This window comes from Monodelphis domestica, chromosome 1 (genome assembly GCF_027887165.1).
Source record: "Monodelphis domestica isolate mMonDom1 chromosome 1, mMonDom1.pri, whole genome shotgun sequence".
Taxonomy (NCBI): domain Eukaryota; kingdom Metazoa; phylum Chordata; class Mammalia; order Didelphimorphia; family Didelphidae; genus Monodelphis; species Monodelphis domestica.
Genome location: NC_077227.1, coordinates 192,374,479 through 192,390,508, shown reverse-complemented (window position 1 = coordinate 192,390,508; position 16,030 = coordinate 192,374,479). Strand labels below are relative to the sequence as shown.

At 34.1% G+C, this 16,030-nt stretch overlaps 1 protein-coding gene across 3 annotated transcripts in view; it reads left to right on the top strand.

The window, feature by feature from the left end:
- The window catches only part of RYR3 (ryanodine receptor 3), a 793,997-nt gene that overhangs the window by 569,700 nt on the left and 208,267 nt on the right, over nt 1-16,030 (top strand). For all 3 annotated transcript variants that reach the window (XM_056810219.1, XM_056810218.1, XM_056810220.1), the window contains 2 exons: nt 5,769-5,904; nt 14,962-15,142. In XM_056810219.1, the coding sequence (XP_056666197.1) occupies nt 5,769-5,904; nt 14,962-15,142 (317 nt within the window). The remainder of the gene's footprint in view (nt 1-5,768; nt 5,905-14,961; nt 15,143-16,030) is intronic.

Sequence of the window (16,030 nt, the reverse complement as noted above, 5' to 3'; positions counted from 1 at the left end):
CAAATAGGATAATCTATATCACACAAAAAGGCACATTGGAAGGGGAGGGGAAGAATACTATTATATAAGAAGGAGAAGAAAAGAGTGCTAATAGGTAATACTTAAACCTTACTCTCAGTGAAATCAATTCTGAGAGGGAAGAGCATCTAGATCCATTGGGGGTATCGAATTCTATCTTATGCTACAGGGAAAGAGAAAAAGGAAAACCAAGGAGGGGAGTAGAGTGGGGAGTACAAAAAGGGAGGAAAATAGAGGAGGGAGGGAACTTAAGGGACCCTAAAAAATAAGTAGAAGGGAATAAAAAGGGAGGGGTGGAAAGGGAAGCATAATAAAGGGGGATTTAGGTGGACTGATTAAAAGCAAACCACTGATTTAAAAGGATATAGCAAAAGAAGAAAGGGCAGAACTAGGAGAGGATATCAAAATGTTGGGGGATATACAAGTGGCAATCATAACTTTAAACGTGAATGGGATGAACTCGCCCATAAAACAAAAGCAAATAGCAGAGTGGATTTGAAACCAAAATCCTGCCATATGTTGTCTATAAGAAACACACATGAGGTGGGTAGACATTCACAGGTTAGAATTAAAGGTTGGAGCAAAATCTATTGGGCCTCACCTGAGAAAAAGAAGACAGGAGTTGCAATCATGATATCTGACAAAGCCAAAGTAAAAATAAACCTAGTTAAAAGAGATGGGGAAGGTAATTACATCCTGATAAAAGGCAGTATAGACAATGAGGAAATATAATTAATCAACATGTATGCACCGAATGGTATAGCATCCAGATTTCTAAAGGAGCAGCTGAAGGAGGAAATAGATAGTAAAACTATATTAGTGGGAGACCTGAACTTTGCTCTATCAAATCTAGATAAATCAAACCAAAAAATAAATAAGAAAGAGGTAATAGATGTGGATGAAACCTTAGAAAAATTAGAGCTAATAGATATATGGAGAAAAATAAATAGGGAGAAAAAGAAATACACCTTCTTTTCAGCAGTTCATGATACATTCACAAAGATCGGCCATGTACTAGGGCATAAAAACATGGCAAACAAGTACAAAAAAACAAAAATAATAAATACAACTTTTTCAGATCACAATTGAATAAAAATAATAATTAACAAGGGTATATGGAGAGCCAAATAAAAAATTAATTGGAAATTAAATAATATGATTCTCCAAAATCAGTTAAAGAACAAATCATAGAAACAGTTCATAATTTCATTGAAGAAAATGACAATGATGAGACAGCTTTTCAAAATCTATGGGATGCAGCCAAAGCAGTACTCAGAGGGAAATTTATATCCTACAGTTCATATATTAACAAATTATGGAGGGCAAAGGTCAACAAATTGGACATGTGAATCAAAAAAATCAAAAGTGTGAACAAATTAAAAATCTCCAGGTGAAAACTAGAGATCCTAAAAATTAAAGGGGAAATTAATAAACTCAAAAGTGAAATAACCATTGAATTAATAAATGCCAATCTAGGTGATATGGATGAATATTTACAAAAATATTACTTGCCTATATAATAGAAGAAAGTGAATACTTAAATAATCCTGTAGAAAGAAATTAAGCAATCTATCAAAGAACCTCCTAAGAAAAAATCCCCAGGTCCTGATGAATTCACAAGTGAATGAATTCTAACAATCATTCAAAGAAGAAATAATCCCAATATTAAACAAACTATTTAACATAATAAGCAAAGAAGGAGTTCTACCTAATTCCTTTTATGACAGAAATATGGTACTGATTCCAAAGTCAGGCAGTTCAAAAACAGAGAAACAAAACTATAGACCAATCTCCTTGATGAACATAAATGCAAAAAGACTCCAGCAAGTGATCATGAGGGTTATTCAGTATGATAAGGTGGAATTTATACCAGGACTGCAAGGATGGTTCAATATCAGGGAAACCATCCACATCATTGACCATTCAACAAGAAAACCAACAAAAATCAGATGATTATCTCAATAGTTGCAGAAAAAGCCTTTGACAAAATACAATACTCACTCCTATTGAAAACACTAGAAAGTATAGGAATAGAAGGGCCTTTCCTAAAAATAATAAACAGTATAATGCCAAAAACTATCAACAAACATCATCTGCAATGTGAATAAATTAGAAGCATTCCCAATAAGATCAAGAATGAAGGGGACAGCTGGGTAGCTCAGTGGATTGAGGGCCAGGCCTAGAGACAGGAAATCCTAGGTTCAAATCTGGCCTCAGACACTTCCTAAATGTGTGACCCTGGGCAAGTCACTTAACCCCCATTGCCTAGTTGTTACCACTCTTCTGTCTTTGAACCAATTTGCAGAATTGGTTCAAAGACAGAAGGAAAGGATTTAAAAAAAAAGAATGAAACAAAGATGTCATTTATCACCACTATTATTTAGTGTTGTACTATAAACATTGTACTAGAAACACTAGCAGTAGAGTAATTAGAGAAGAAAAAGAAAATGAAAATATTAAAATAGGCAATGAGGAGACCAAACTATCAGTCTTTGCAAATGATATGATGGTCTACTTAAAGGATACTAGAGATTCAACTAAAAAGTTAGGGGAAATAATCAAAAACTTTAGCAAAGTTGCAGGATACAAACTAAGCACACATAAGTCATCAGCATTTCTATATATTTACAACACATCTCAGCAGCAAGAATTAGAAAGAGAAATTCCATTTAAAATCAACCTAGACAACATAAAATACTTAGGAATCTATCTGCCAAGACAAACACAGGAACTATATGAACACAACCACAAAACACTTTCCACACAATTAAAACTAGATCTAAATAATTGGAAAACCATGAATTGCTCTTGGGTAGGATGAGCTAACATAATAAAAATGACAATCCCACCCAAACTTATTTACTTATTTAGTGCCATACCCATCAAACTACCAAGAAACTTTTTTTACTGAATTAGAAAAAACCATAACAAAATTCATTTGGAAGAACAAAAGATCAAGGATATCCAGGGAAATAATGGAAAAAAAAATGAGAAGGAAGGTGGCCTAGCAGTACCAGATCTCAAACTATATCATAAAGCAACAGTCATCAAAACAATATGGTACTAGCTAAGAGACAGAAAGGAGGATCACTGGAATAGACTTGGGGGTAAGTGACCTTGGCAAGACTGTCTATGAAAAACCCAAAGATCCCAGTTTTAGGGACAAAAGTCCACTATTTAACAAAAACTGCTGGGATAATTGGAAGACAGTATGGGAGAGATTGGGTTTGGATCAACATCTCACACCTTACACCAAGATAAATTCAATATGGTTAAATGACTTGAATATAAAGAAGGAAACTATAAGTAAATTAGGTGAACACAGAATAGTATACTTGTCAAATCTTTGGAAAAGGAAAGTTTTTAAGTTTTTAAGAAAGCGTTAGAAAAAATCACAAAATATAAAATAAATAATTTTGATTATATTAAATTTAAAAGATTTTATATAAACAAAACCAATGCAACCAAAATTAGAAGGGAAGCAACAAATTGGGAAAAAATCTTTATAACAAACACCTCCAACAAAGGTCTAATTACTCAAACTTATAAAGAGCTAAATCAATTGTACAAAAAATCAAGCCATTCCCCCAATCAATAAATGGGCAAGGGACATGAATAGGCAATTTTCAGATAAAGAAATCAAAATTATTAATAAGCACATGAAAAAGTGTGCTAAATCTCTTATAATCAGAGTAATGCAAATCAAAACAACTCTGAGGTACCACCTCACACCTAGCAGATTGGCTAACATGACAGCAAAGGAAAGTAATGAATCTTGGAGGGGATGTGGCAAAATTGAGACATATTAATGCATTGCTGGTGGAGTTGTGAATTGATCCAGCCATTCTGGAAGGCAATTTGGAACTATGCCTAAAGGGTGATAAAAGACTGTCTGCCCTTTGATCCAGCCATAGCACTGCTCAGTTTATACCTGAAAGAGATAATAAGGAAAAAGACTTGTACAAGAATATTCATAGCTGTGCTTTTTGTGGTGGCAAAAATTATGAAAATGAGGGGATGCCCTTCAATTGGGAAATGACTGAACAAATTGTGGTATATTTTGGTGATGGAATACTATTGTGCTCAAAGGAATAATGAACTGGAGGAATTCCATGTGAACTGGAATGACCTCCACATGTAAAAGCCAGTGGAATTGCTTGTTGGCTATGGGAGGGGTGGTAGGAGGAGCAGAGGGAAAGAACATGAATCATGTAACCGTGGAAAGTTTTTCTTAATCAAATAAATGTTTCTAAAAATAAAGAAACTGAAACCTAAAAAAATAAAAACATTGACTTTCAGGAGCTTTATTTACAAGGAGGTGGAAAGAATGAAAGTAGAGAAATTAAAAAGAGGGTAGAGAAGATGTCTATCCTACCACACTAAATATTTGCTCCAGTGCTCATTCAACTCAGGCAGAACTTGTTAACCCCAACCAGAGGGTCGGGTGGTAAATCAAACAAGAGTTCCTCCCATATGCCTTCTCTTAGAGAGGAAGGCCTCTCCAGAACTAAACTTTCTGACCTTTCCAGAAGCCAGGAAAAGAGGGTCCACTTCTCACTCACTCTGGTAGAAGCTCCAAAGGAGAAGATCCAGGAATAGTCTTACCAGAATCAGTCAAAGATCCAGAGTCCCAGGTCCAAGTTGTAGTTCCAAGCCACAGTCCCAGTCCAAGATCCTCCATCCTGAAAATTGAGGAAGAAAACCTTTTGGATAGGAAGTTCATCACCTTTTATAGTCCTGTTTATGTCACTTCCTGTCCCTTCCTCTGCTTTACAGGAACCAATTACAGTCTTTAAATTTGCTTAGCACTGCCCAGGTGGTGTTCAGTCATTTCTGAGTTGTCACCCACTTTAGCGAGTGACTTATGAATCCTCCCTACTTACTGTTAAGTAGGGGTATCTACACTTTTGGTTGATTAAATTTAAAAGTAGGCAAAGGGAGAGTCAATCCATCTTCACAGAGGTCATTGGGAGGCAGCTACATGGCTCAGTGGATAGCCAGTCAGGCCTGAAGATGGAAAGTACTTGGTTTAAATCTGTCCTTAGACAATTCCTAACTGTGAGACCCTAGGCAAGCCATTTAACCCCAAATTCCTAGCCTTACTTCCGTTCCCCTTGGAACTGACATTAAGTGTCACTTCTAAGATGTAAGGTAAGGGTTTTAAAAAAGAGGTCATTGAGCTTCTATATATTACTGGACAGAATTCTTTACTTTACTCTACTTCCTTAGAACCATAGGGAGACTTAGGAAATGATTACTGAATAAAAATCTGTCTATTATATTTCAATTATATTTTAATGCAAGGAAGTTGAAAGTATTTTCACTTGATTAGAAATCATTCCTTTTAAAAACAGAAATGGAGGGAACAGCTGGGTAGCTCCGTGAATTGAGAGCCAGGCCCAGAGACAGGATGTCCTGGTTTCAAATCTGGCCTCAGACACTTCCTAGCTGTATGACCCTTGACAAGTCACTTGACCCCCATTGCCTAGCCTTTACCACTATTCTGCCTTGGAACCAATACAAAGTATTGATTCTAAGACAGAAGGTAAGGGTTTTAAAAAATAATAAAAAAAGAAACAAACATGGACAGAGCATTTTGATCAAAGCACATTGAATTTCATATCCACGGTGCTTCTACTTAGCCAATGAAAAGGAGAAATTCCTCTGGTTCCTATATTATCTATAGGTATTCATAGCACTCTCTGTAAACAAATATACGCATATATTTACCCTTCTATCGTGCATTACAGGTGGTGACTTACTTGGCAGGCTGTGGTCTGCAAAGCTGCCCCATGCTCTTGGCCAGGGGATATCCTGACATTGGCTGGAATCCTATTGAAGGGGAGCGTTACTTGTCCTTCCTACGGTTTGCTGTGTTTGTGAACAGTAAGTTGATCAACAAGTATTTATTAAGAGACAGCTCTGAGCAGTCTAAATATTGGCAATACAAAAAAAAAAGGGGAGATATTCTCTTCCCTCAAGCACCTTATAGTCTCTTGGAGAATACAGTATACATATATAAGGATATAAAAACATATGCAAAATAAATCAAAGATAGGTTTGGGGGGAAAAGAGGACACTAACTATTAAAGGCATCCAGAAAGGTTTCAGGTAAAAGATGATATCTAAGCTGAGTTTTTAAAGAAAATAAGGGATGTTAAGGAAAGAGATAAAGAGGAAATGTATTCCAATCATGTGAAACAGCTAACACAAAGCCATAGACAAAGGATATAGAATATTGTACATCAGGAATAGCAAGACCAGTTTGACTGGACCATAGTAGGTATCCTGGGAATAGTGTGATAATGAGCCTAGGAACGTAGTTGGTGTTACAGATTTGCTTTGTGAGTAAAGGGAATGAGGCAGATATGAAAGATGTCAAAGAGTAGAAACAAAAATGATTTTAAAATCATTGCTGTCCCTAAAAAGGGGGCTAAAAAAACCCTCAAGATCATATTTTGTTATAACTACCCAGAGTTATTAGAACCAGATAGTAAAATGAAATTAGAAGAAATCTACCATAAACATCTTGAAAGAAATTTCAAATTGTCATGTCCAAAATCTTATACATTCAGGTCAAAGGGAAAAAAATACTGACAATAGCCAGAAAGAGTTCAAGTGCTCATACAAAACTATGCTACAATTATTTTATATGAGAAAGAATTTTAGATATGATAATCTAGAGGGAAGAATAAATACATACCAAGTCACTAAAGGAAAGAATAACTTACTTTACAAATCTATATAATCCTATTAGGATAAATGGATTTCTAAAAGAATAGAGGATCTTAAAACATTGCTGATTTTTAAAAATGAGATGGGTGGGATTTTGAAATACAAACACAGGCACCAAAAGAAACATAGAAAGACAAATATATTTCAGCAATTTGAAGAGACTAAATGATAATGAAGTGCTTATTTTTTAATAATGAAAGAAAAGACAAATATCTCTTCAGAATTCCATTGTCTTCAAGGGTAACAGTTTAAAAAGATAAACACAGGGATTGACTATAATTTGTTCTGTTTTATTGGTTTTTTTAAAAAAGAAATTAAAAGATAAAATTTAAATACAGCATAGAATTAAGAAAGATGACTATATCTCATAGGTAGGTTGAATGAGAAACAAATATATAAGCAAAGTAGTGAAAGGAAATACTGATTTAATTACAAGGAGAAGTTGACAATAAAACTATAATTGGAGATCTTAGTATGTACCTTTCACACTTAGACAAATTTAACCAAAAGGGGAAGAAAAAAGGGGAATGAGCATTTATATATCACCTACTACATACATTATGCTAAGATCATTACAAATACTATCTCATTGAATTCTTACAATAATTCTGATATATAAGTGCTGGTATTATCCATATTTTACAGTTGAATAAATTGAGATGATCACAGATTAAGGGACTTGCCCAAGATTACATGGATAGTAAAAGTGTTTGTAGGTAGAATTAAACTTAAGTGTTCCTAGCCCTCTATCCATAATGCCACCTAGCTGCACTAATAAAGGTAATTTGTCTAAAAACGTAAATAAGTGAAGGCCTTGAATAAATATGAGAAAAGTTAGTTATGATAAATCTCTAAATGAAATTTATTTATAAAAATCAGGAAAGAAGGGGCCAGATTTCTTTCATTAGACATATGTAACTGTTACCTAAAACAGAAATAAAACGGAGAAAGAAAAATCTAGAGCAATCTCTAATGGATATTGATATATAAATATTGAATTATTAGCAAATATGGCCAAAAAAAAAAAAGAAAACCACTTTGAAGAGGAAGAAGGGAGGGAGTCAAGTACCCTATTGCACTGTCAGTGGGGCTGTGAATCATCCCAACCATTCTGGAAAGCAATTTGGAAATGTACCTCCGATGTCACTAACCTGTGCCTACCCCCTTCATCCCCTGCTAGAATTATATCCCAAAGAAATAGAAAAGAGGGAAAGGAACCATTGTACAAAATTATTTATAGAAGCACTTTTAGCAAAAACACTTGCAGCAAAGAATTAAAATCCTGAAGGCTTATGAATTGAGGAGTGCCTGAACAAATTATGATATATAGATATAATATTGTCACTTATAAAATGACAGAAGTGATAGGTTAACTGTGGAGACATATGATCTTCTGAGGAGTGAAGTGAGCAGAACAAGGAGAAGCATTTTATGGTTATAACCGTTTTGCAAAGGAAAGCAACTTTGAATGACTTAGGAACTATGATAAATGTGATGGCCAATTCATAACAATGCCAGAAGACTGATGACTAAGTTTAGACTTCCTTCCTCTAAGCAGAGAGGTGATATATTAAAGGTGCAAAATGCAACAAGCATTTTCAGATACAACCAATACGTGAATTTGCTTTATTTAACTACTTATTGTTTACTAGGAAAGGTTAGGGTTTTTGTGAAAGAAATCAGCTTGGAAGAATTGTGGGTAAAGAGACCAAAAAGGGGAAAAGATCATCAATAGTATATTTTTAAAACATTTTTAAAACACATAAAAAAAAAAACAGAAGGAAGTTGGAAAGCATCAAGGAGAGTAGGTTTGGTCCTAGTTAATGCATTTAATATATTCTTCTTAGAAAAGAGGTTGTATTCAGTAGATAATTCTGGTGGTTTTCTATACTTAAAAAATAATCAACAGGGGGAAGCTGGGTAGCTCAGTGGATTGAGAGTTAGCCCTAGAGACAGGAGGTCCTAGGTTCAAATCTGGCCTCCAACACTTCCCAGCTGTGTGACCCTGGGCAAGTCACTTGACCCCCATTGCCTACCCCTTACCACTCTTCTGCCTTGGAGCCAATATACAGTATTGACTCCAAGACGGAAGGTAAGGGATTAAAAAAAAAAAAAACTTAAAAAAAATAATCAACAACCTTAAGAAAAAAAGAAACTTTTAGGTAAATGATGAGGTTGGAAAACAGATTGCAAAGGGTTCAGAAACAAATAAGAGAAGTCAAGTCACTGAGTGCAGCTAGATTTTTATCATATTTTGACTGCAAAACAGAGAGTAGATACAGGATAATCATTTAAAAGCATAGCTGTCTAGTGAAGGGTTTGGCTTTGATTGTTTTGTTTATTTTCAGGATCAGAAAGACTTGGCTCTGTATATTGGCAGCAATGAAGGAATCAATATGAAGGGAGAATGAAATTAGAGATCTAAAGCATATGATTATGTAGGCATTCTGCAAGAGAAGACAGGAGAGAATGGCATGAAGGAAAAGTGTAGAAGAGTTGACCTTGCCTAGGATAATTGGTCATCTCTTCAGAAGAGAGTAAATAAACAAAGAATAAAATGGTTCTGAAGTCAAGAACCTGTACCCTTTAAACCCAAATTTTTGTTTCAATACTTAGGGTAAAAATGCAGACGTATGTCCATGTGTAAAATAAGAATTGTATTTTCTTTCACTTGCTTCATAGGGATTTGGAAAGGAAAAAAATTATTCCTTTTTAAACCTTTTGTTTAAAGGAATTATTTAGTCAGATGAATAACTGAAAAAGCATACAGAACCCTTGAAAGGGAAAATTCTGCAAGCATCCAAGATATTATTATAAGAGACCAAATTCCATTAAAATGAATTCTAAAGAATGCCTCAAAATATTTTGTTATACAGGATCTTGGTTGAAGTTGTTATTTACTTGAAGTAAACTAAACACCTAATGCTGCTTGGAAAGGTTTTTATTCTTCCAAAGTTTATTATACTAGATTTGAGTGAATTTAACTTAGCACACACTTGTATGGATCTACTACTTATTTTTATAAAAGCACTTTGGCCATGAACTAGTAATTATCATGTTTCATTGAAGGACCTCAAAACATTTTATAGTTCTTAATTATTAAATTAAATAAAAATTAATTAAATCTTAGTAATAAAAGTTTATTATATAAGATGAATCTATTTGCTGAAATGATTTTTTTAATTCTAAGATGTTCCCCAAAATGGTTCCTCTACCCAGAAATAAGCAAATATTCCAAAATTATCTCCCTAATGATCATATAGCATTTGTATTTTTCCTTTGAATTAATTTCAATGCACTGCTTAATTTATGTTGCAAATAGCAACATTTTAAAGCACTGACCAAACACCAGAATTTGCCATGTAAAATGACATTGGGAAATACTTACTACAAACGTTACTTATAGGGCATCCCATGAGACATCTTAATCAATATTCAGTTTCTAAATGAACTTTCTCTATTTAAATTTTATATAAGAGTCTTTGGTTTGCATTTAACCTGGAAAATAATGACTTTGAGACTTTGAGAAAAAAAATAATTTACTTTGTAGTGGTAGTCAGGAATTCTGTTATAAAGGAACAAAAAAAAAACCTCATAGAGCACAATATTTTTTGTACTAACTTAGATTAGGAGCAAGGAGGGATCTATAATGAGGAAAAATAGATATCTTAATGAAATTTAATGTTTATATTTTAGTGACATTGGCCAGATTTCATGGAACCATGCCATAATTTCTTTATTTTCTAGATTTAATAAACAATTGTAATAATAACCAATGAATGTAATAAAATCTAGCTTTAATAAGAAATATTATTTTATTCCAACTAGTAAAGAGAATCAAATCCTCTTCATCTCCCTGCCTCTCAAAGTTTTTTAAAATGGTATAAAGGTAATGTAAAAAAATTCCTAGCTTCTTTAAAGAAAGAAGATGGTAAATATTCATGCCATTAAAAATCCTGTCATTCATTTTGGAACTAAAGTGCTCTCATGGCTGCCTCCATAAATGCTCTCTCTTTGGAGATAGCACCTTCCTCCCAGGGTTGTTCTGAGAATCAAATGAGATAATATTTGTCAAAGTTCCTGGCTTATGGTAGATGCTAAAAGTCATCCCATTCCATTTCATTCTATTCTCTTGAATCTCTCTGCCTTGCAAAAATGCTCTTGTGTCAGGGATCTACCACTTGCTCTCTTTGGTCTAAAGTATATGAACTACAGATGATTGAAGAGCTAGACCATTTTCTTTTTTCTGATCCTGACACATGCTTTACCTAGTCAAATCTTGAGAAATTGTTTTCCTTGCACCTTTCTATAGTATCTGTAAATGGTTAACTTTTAAAGTGTTTTATGACTTCCCATGGAAGTCAAAACTGGATTATTCTAATTTAAGATTAGTTAAGGAGACATATTAATGATTATAGACCTATAGAAATAGGTCTCGGGAGAAGGTCTTCGGGAAAAGGCTATGTGAGCAAGTGAATTTTTACCACAACCCACAAATAAAGTCCATATGCCTTAATTTTTCTGATATAAACTGCACTTATCTAATCAAGATTAATATCACTGATCATTGTGGAAAAGGTTAGACAAAATTTAACCTACAAATAAAATGGCATAATCCCTAAGCATTTTGTAACCCAAAACTGACTCAGAGTCATGGTTAAATGTGCTACATGGCCAGTTACTTCTCCTGTTTCTGTGACATTTTGAGCATTTACTCTGTGACATTTTGGGTACCATAGTTGTATTGTTGCAATGTAAGCATTATTATTAGTTTATGTACTTCTTTCCTTAAACTTCCAGAAAGATAGTATGGAACTATATTAATTTTCCAGTGAGGAAAAGTAATAGCTGAATCACTCACCAGGTGATACTGTCCTTAAGTCAGTTCAGTAGCCTCTTCAGTTCCCTCAACCACCTTTGTGGGATAACCTCCCAAAATATGACTGTATCCCACATGGTAGCTAGAAAGCATAAAAACTAATAGTCAACAGAAGAAGGCAAAAGCAACCATTCTTGCCCCTAGGATTCAGATGCCATCATCTCTAGCTTCCTTACCCAATTGCAAGTATACATTTTCTCAGCCTTCCAGGGAAAAGAAAATGGAATTCATCAGATATCAGTGTCCTGATGGCTCACAAATTCTTTTAACTGTTTGTGGCAATATCTGGAGCCTTTTAAATCCCCACAGAAATGAAACAGCACCTTAAAAATATTTGCTATATTTACTTCTACATCTGATATCCCTCTCTTTCCTATGAAACCTTAAAAATCTGAATTCATGATTACTCTAACTTGAAAATACCATCTAATGGGATTGATGCCATTGTTGCCAGAGTAAGCACTAAGCAGCTGACAAAATCTTGAAGTAATAGACATAAGTAATACCAGTTATTGCACAGACACATGCAATGCATTAACTCTTTGATACTATGTAATCAATGCCTCTAATGTCATTAAAGGAATATGGTTAAAGAACCTAAATTTGATAGTAGGAAAGTAGGTCTTAGCAGTGCCTTCATTTTATTCCCCGCTTAATTCCTGGCTTAACTTTTGTAACCTAGGGATAGTTATAAAGCCTTTGTATGACTCAGCTCCTTGACTTAGCAAGTCAGTACCTTGATTCTTTCCACCAAATCATGGTTCTGATACCCCCCCTCCCAGGCTGCTGAATGGCTGAATGTCTTTTGAGAATTTTTTCCCTAAGAAATAATCTTAGAAAAGAACTTTTTCTGGTTTCATAGAAGGTAAATTCTCTTTGTTGCTTCTATGCTTTGAATAAAGTCTAAAGGAAAACTTATGTGTACAAACTCAGAAGAGAAATTCTTTGGCTGGGGTTAAATTGCACCTTAGAATTGTACATTGAACAATTGTTCATTTAGTTTAATGAAATCTTTGACAAGTAAAACCATTCCAAAATGTGGAGCATAAGTAACTATTGTAGAATGTTATATATAATACTATATGAAGGAAGTTGGTAGGTGCTGAAGATTGCGGTGGCTATGGCAAATTCTTACAATAAGATGAGAATGAAGTTTGCCAATTAACTCTTTCTTTCACTTAAACACTTAGAGGCCATTATAGGGTTATTAGTTAACTAAATTTCTATATTGTATCTCAGGGACTATGAAGACCCAAGAAGAGGAGTAGAGAAAGGGAATGGCCATTGTTAGAGCACTCAGAACACTTGTCTATAGTCTTGCCATCTTATATGGGTGTTTAGTGTTGTCCCAAAATAGTTATAATAGTAATATCAAGGATCACAAATAATAGACATAATAATAATGAAAAAGTTTGAAATATTGTGAAAATTACCAAAAGATGACCCGGAGACATGAGGTGAACATTTGCTGTTTGAAAAAATGACATCAATAAACTTATCCAATAAAGAGTTGCCACAAACCTTCAATTTGTAAAAATTGCAGTATCTGTGAAGCTCAATAAAATGAAGCACAATAAAATGAGGTATACCTGTATCTGTAAATTAACACTGAATTTGAAAAGTTTGACATAATTCAAAAACATTTAGAATTTTCTTTTTTGTTTTTTGTTTATGACATTTTTGTAATTTCTTTAGTGTGGAAAAAACCTTTCAGATACTGAGGAGATTCTGCAAATTTTCAACTATTCTGTAATTTATAGCCTTATACAATTGACTGGGACATTGAGGTTAAAGGTCTTGCCCAAGATCACACACACATTATGTGTCAGAGACCAGACTTGAACTCATATCTTATATCTTTCTACCTACTCACCATGTTGCCTCTCCAGCTACTAGTCACACATGAGAAATGATGATAAATGTAAATGTGCTGCCAGCCAGTTAAATATGTTTGTGCCTCTATATAAGCCTGAACCATGTTTCAATACATAGGTTAGGATCTTTGACCATAAGATTTTAAATTTGGAAGGGACCTAATTGATCCTTTAGGAAACAATTTAATCTAGCCTACATGTTATCTGTAATTTTACAGTTTCATACTCTCAGGCCCACAAAAGTTAATACAGTGAACCCACAGCTAATTAGTGGTGGACCCAGTACTAGAACTCAGGTTTCTTGACTCCTAATCTGGCACTATTCTCACTACACTATGATAGGGCTCTCAGACTCGGCAACTAGATTGATCTAGTAGTTTGACCCAGACTTAATCAGTGAGGATGGGTCAAATGATAATCATCAGAAGCAAATGACAGCTCTACATGGAGAATCAGGTGAGGCCTATGGGTTTTTGTACCCCTCATCTAACATTTATTAGCTATATGATGGTAGGAAAGTTATTTAACCTTACCAGCCTTGTTTCTTTATTTATGAAGATGTGTGTGTATATATATGTGTGTATGTATATATATATATATATATATACACATATATAAAACCTACCTTTCAGAGTCATTGAGGGGATCAAACTTATGTCATGTTTTCTCAAACATTAAAGCACACTTATGGAATTAATTCTGAATGTGTATATTAACTCTAAGAAGCACTAGCCTTCTCAGGTTGTGACATTACCTAGTCTAATAAACCCTTTGTGATTCATTCTATATAAATCGTACATGTCATCCAGAGAAGGCTACAAACATAATACAATTCTCAGAGCTGTATCTACCTAAATATTGGTTACCAATAATCAATGGTAATTAGCCCATATGGCAGAAAATAAAACCAAAGTGATAACACAGTTAAAGTATTCTTAATGGGCATAGTGTACAAATCATTTCATGATTTAAGATATCATTAGAGAAGAGTCATGAAATGACTAATAGAACATTTATAAAGCTTGAATCCGATTTGGTTAGAAAACTATCACTCAACTAAGCATGCCATTATCATGATTTTGCCTTATAACCACCAGTTTGAGCTACAATTATATGCTTCCAATGGTGAAAACAACTGCCTTTCAGAAAACCTTCCTAGACTTAAAAAAAAGGTCTAGATATTCTTTTGTTTTCATTTAGTAGAATGAATTATTTGTTGCTTTTGGAGAGATAAAATAGTTAGATTCGGAGCCGCATAATGGAGTTTTGTCAATATATTGAATGATAATTTCTTGGAAATAAATAACATCATTTTATTTCCCTCTGTCATTATTACCTCTTAATATAGTGAGTTACAGACTTAATATAATTTTATATCCCCAAACCAAATAATAAGAAGTTAATTCCTCTGTCATTCTTTTATCTGAGGGAAAAACTGGTGCTTATTTTCCCCAGGTGAAAGTGTGGAAGAAAATGCTAGTGTTGTTGTCAAGCTTCTTATAAGACGCCCAGAGTGCTTTGGACCAGCTCTCAGGGGTGAAGGAGGAAATGGTCTTTTGGCAGCCATGCAAGGAGCTATTAAGATCTCTGAGAACCCAACCCTTGATCTTCCTTCTCAAGGATATAAGAGAGAAATGTAAGTAAATGGAATTGCTTTGGGCAAGCACTTAAAATTTGTAAGGGAGTATGGTGACTCCTTATATATACTATGAATGGAATTAGTGAATTATGAAATATCAGTAATATCCTAATTAGAAAAATTTTGGTCCTTCAGTAATATGATGAAAATACTTTGTATGTTCACTGATTCTATCCTGGTAAATGACCCAGAGAATGGGCCTTGCAAATAAGCCTAACACTCTTCTTCTCCCATAACTATTCTTCATTGCCTCTACTACTACACTTGCTTGAAGTGAGTTACATAACTTAGAGTTGAGAGGGTTAGGGTTAGGACCACATAATCATTCACAGTGTTTCAGTTAGAGGGCACATTTCCTAATTAATACTCTCTGCTTTCAAAGTGGCTTATGCCAAAGTTAGTCCATTTAATTATTTTTAGGATCTAAGGCAGTTTTGTTCATTATACCACATCTACAGGCGTCATCCTACAGTGTCCTTATCTAACAATTATTAGCTATGTAACCATAGGAAAGTTACTCTTTTCCATCATTTATAAAGAAGGGATAATAATACATATAATATTGCCTCATGGGTTCATTATCAAACATCATCTAATCTAGCCCACAAATTATCTGTTATTTTACAGTTGCCCCAAACTCAGGCCCACAGAAGTTTAAAAAAGCATATATATACATATATATATAACTAATTCCTGTGTCAAAAGTATGAGGATTTTTAGATAAGTATGTTGAGTTCCATTTGAGCAAAAAGATTTTGAAAATTGGAAATTAATATAAATTCTTGATTTTCAGAGGTTGATTATATAGTTACTAAATTAACTATTTTTGTTTCTTCTGTTTTTGTCCTTTTCTTTTTTGCTGCTAGTTAAAATCCTCTTCAAGCT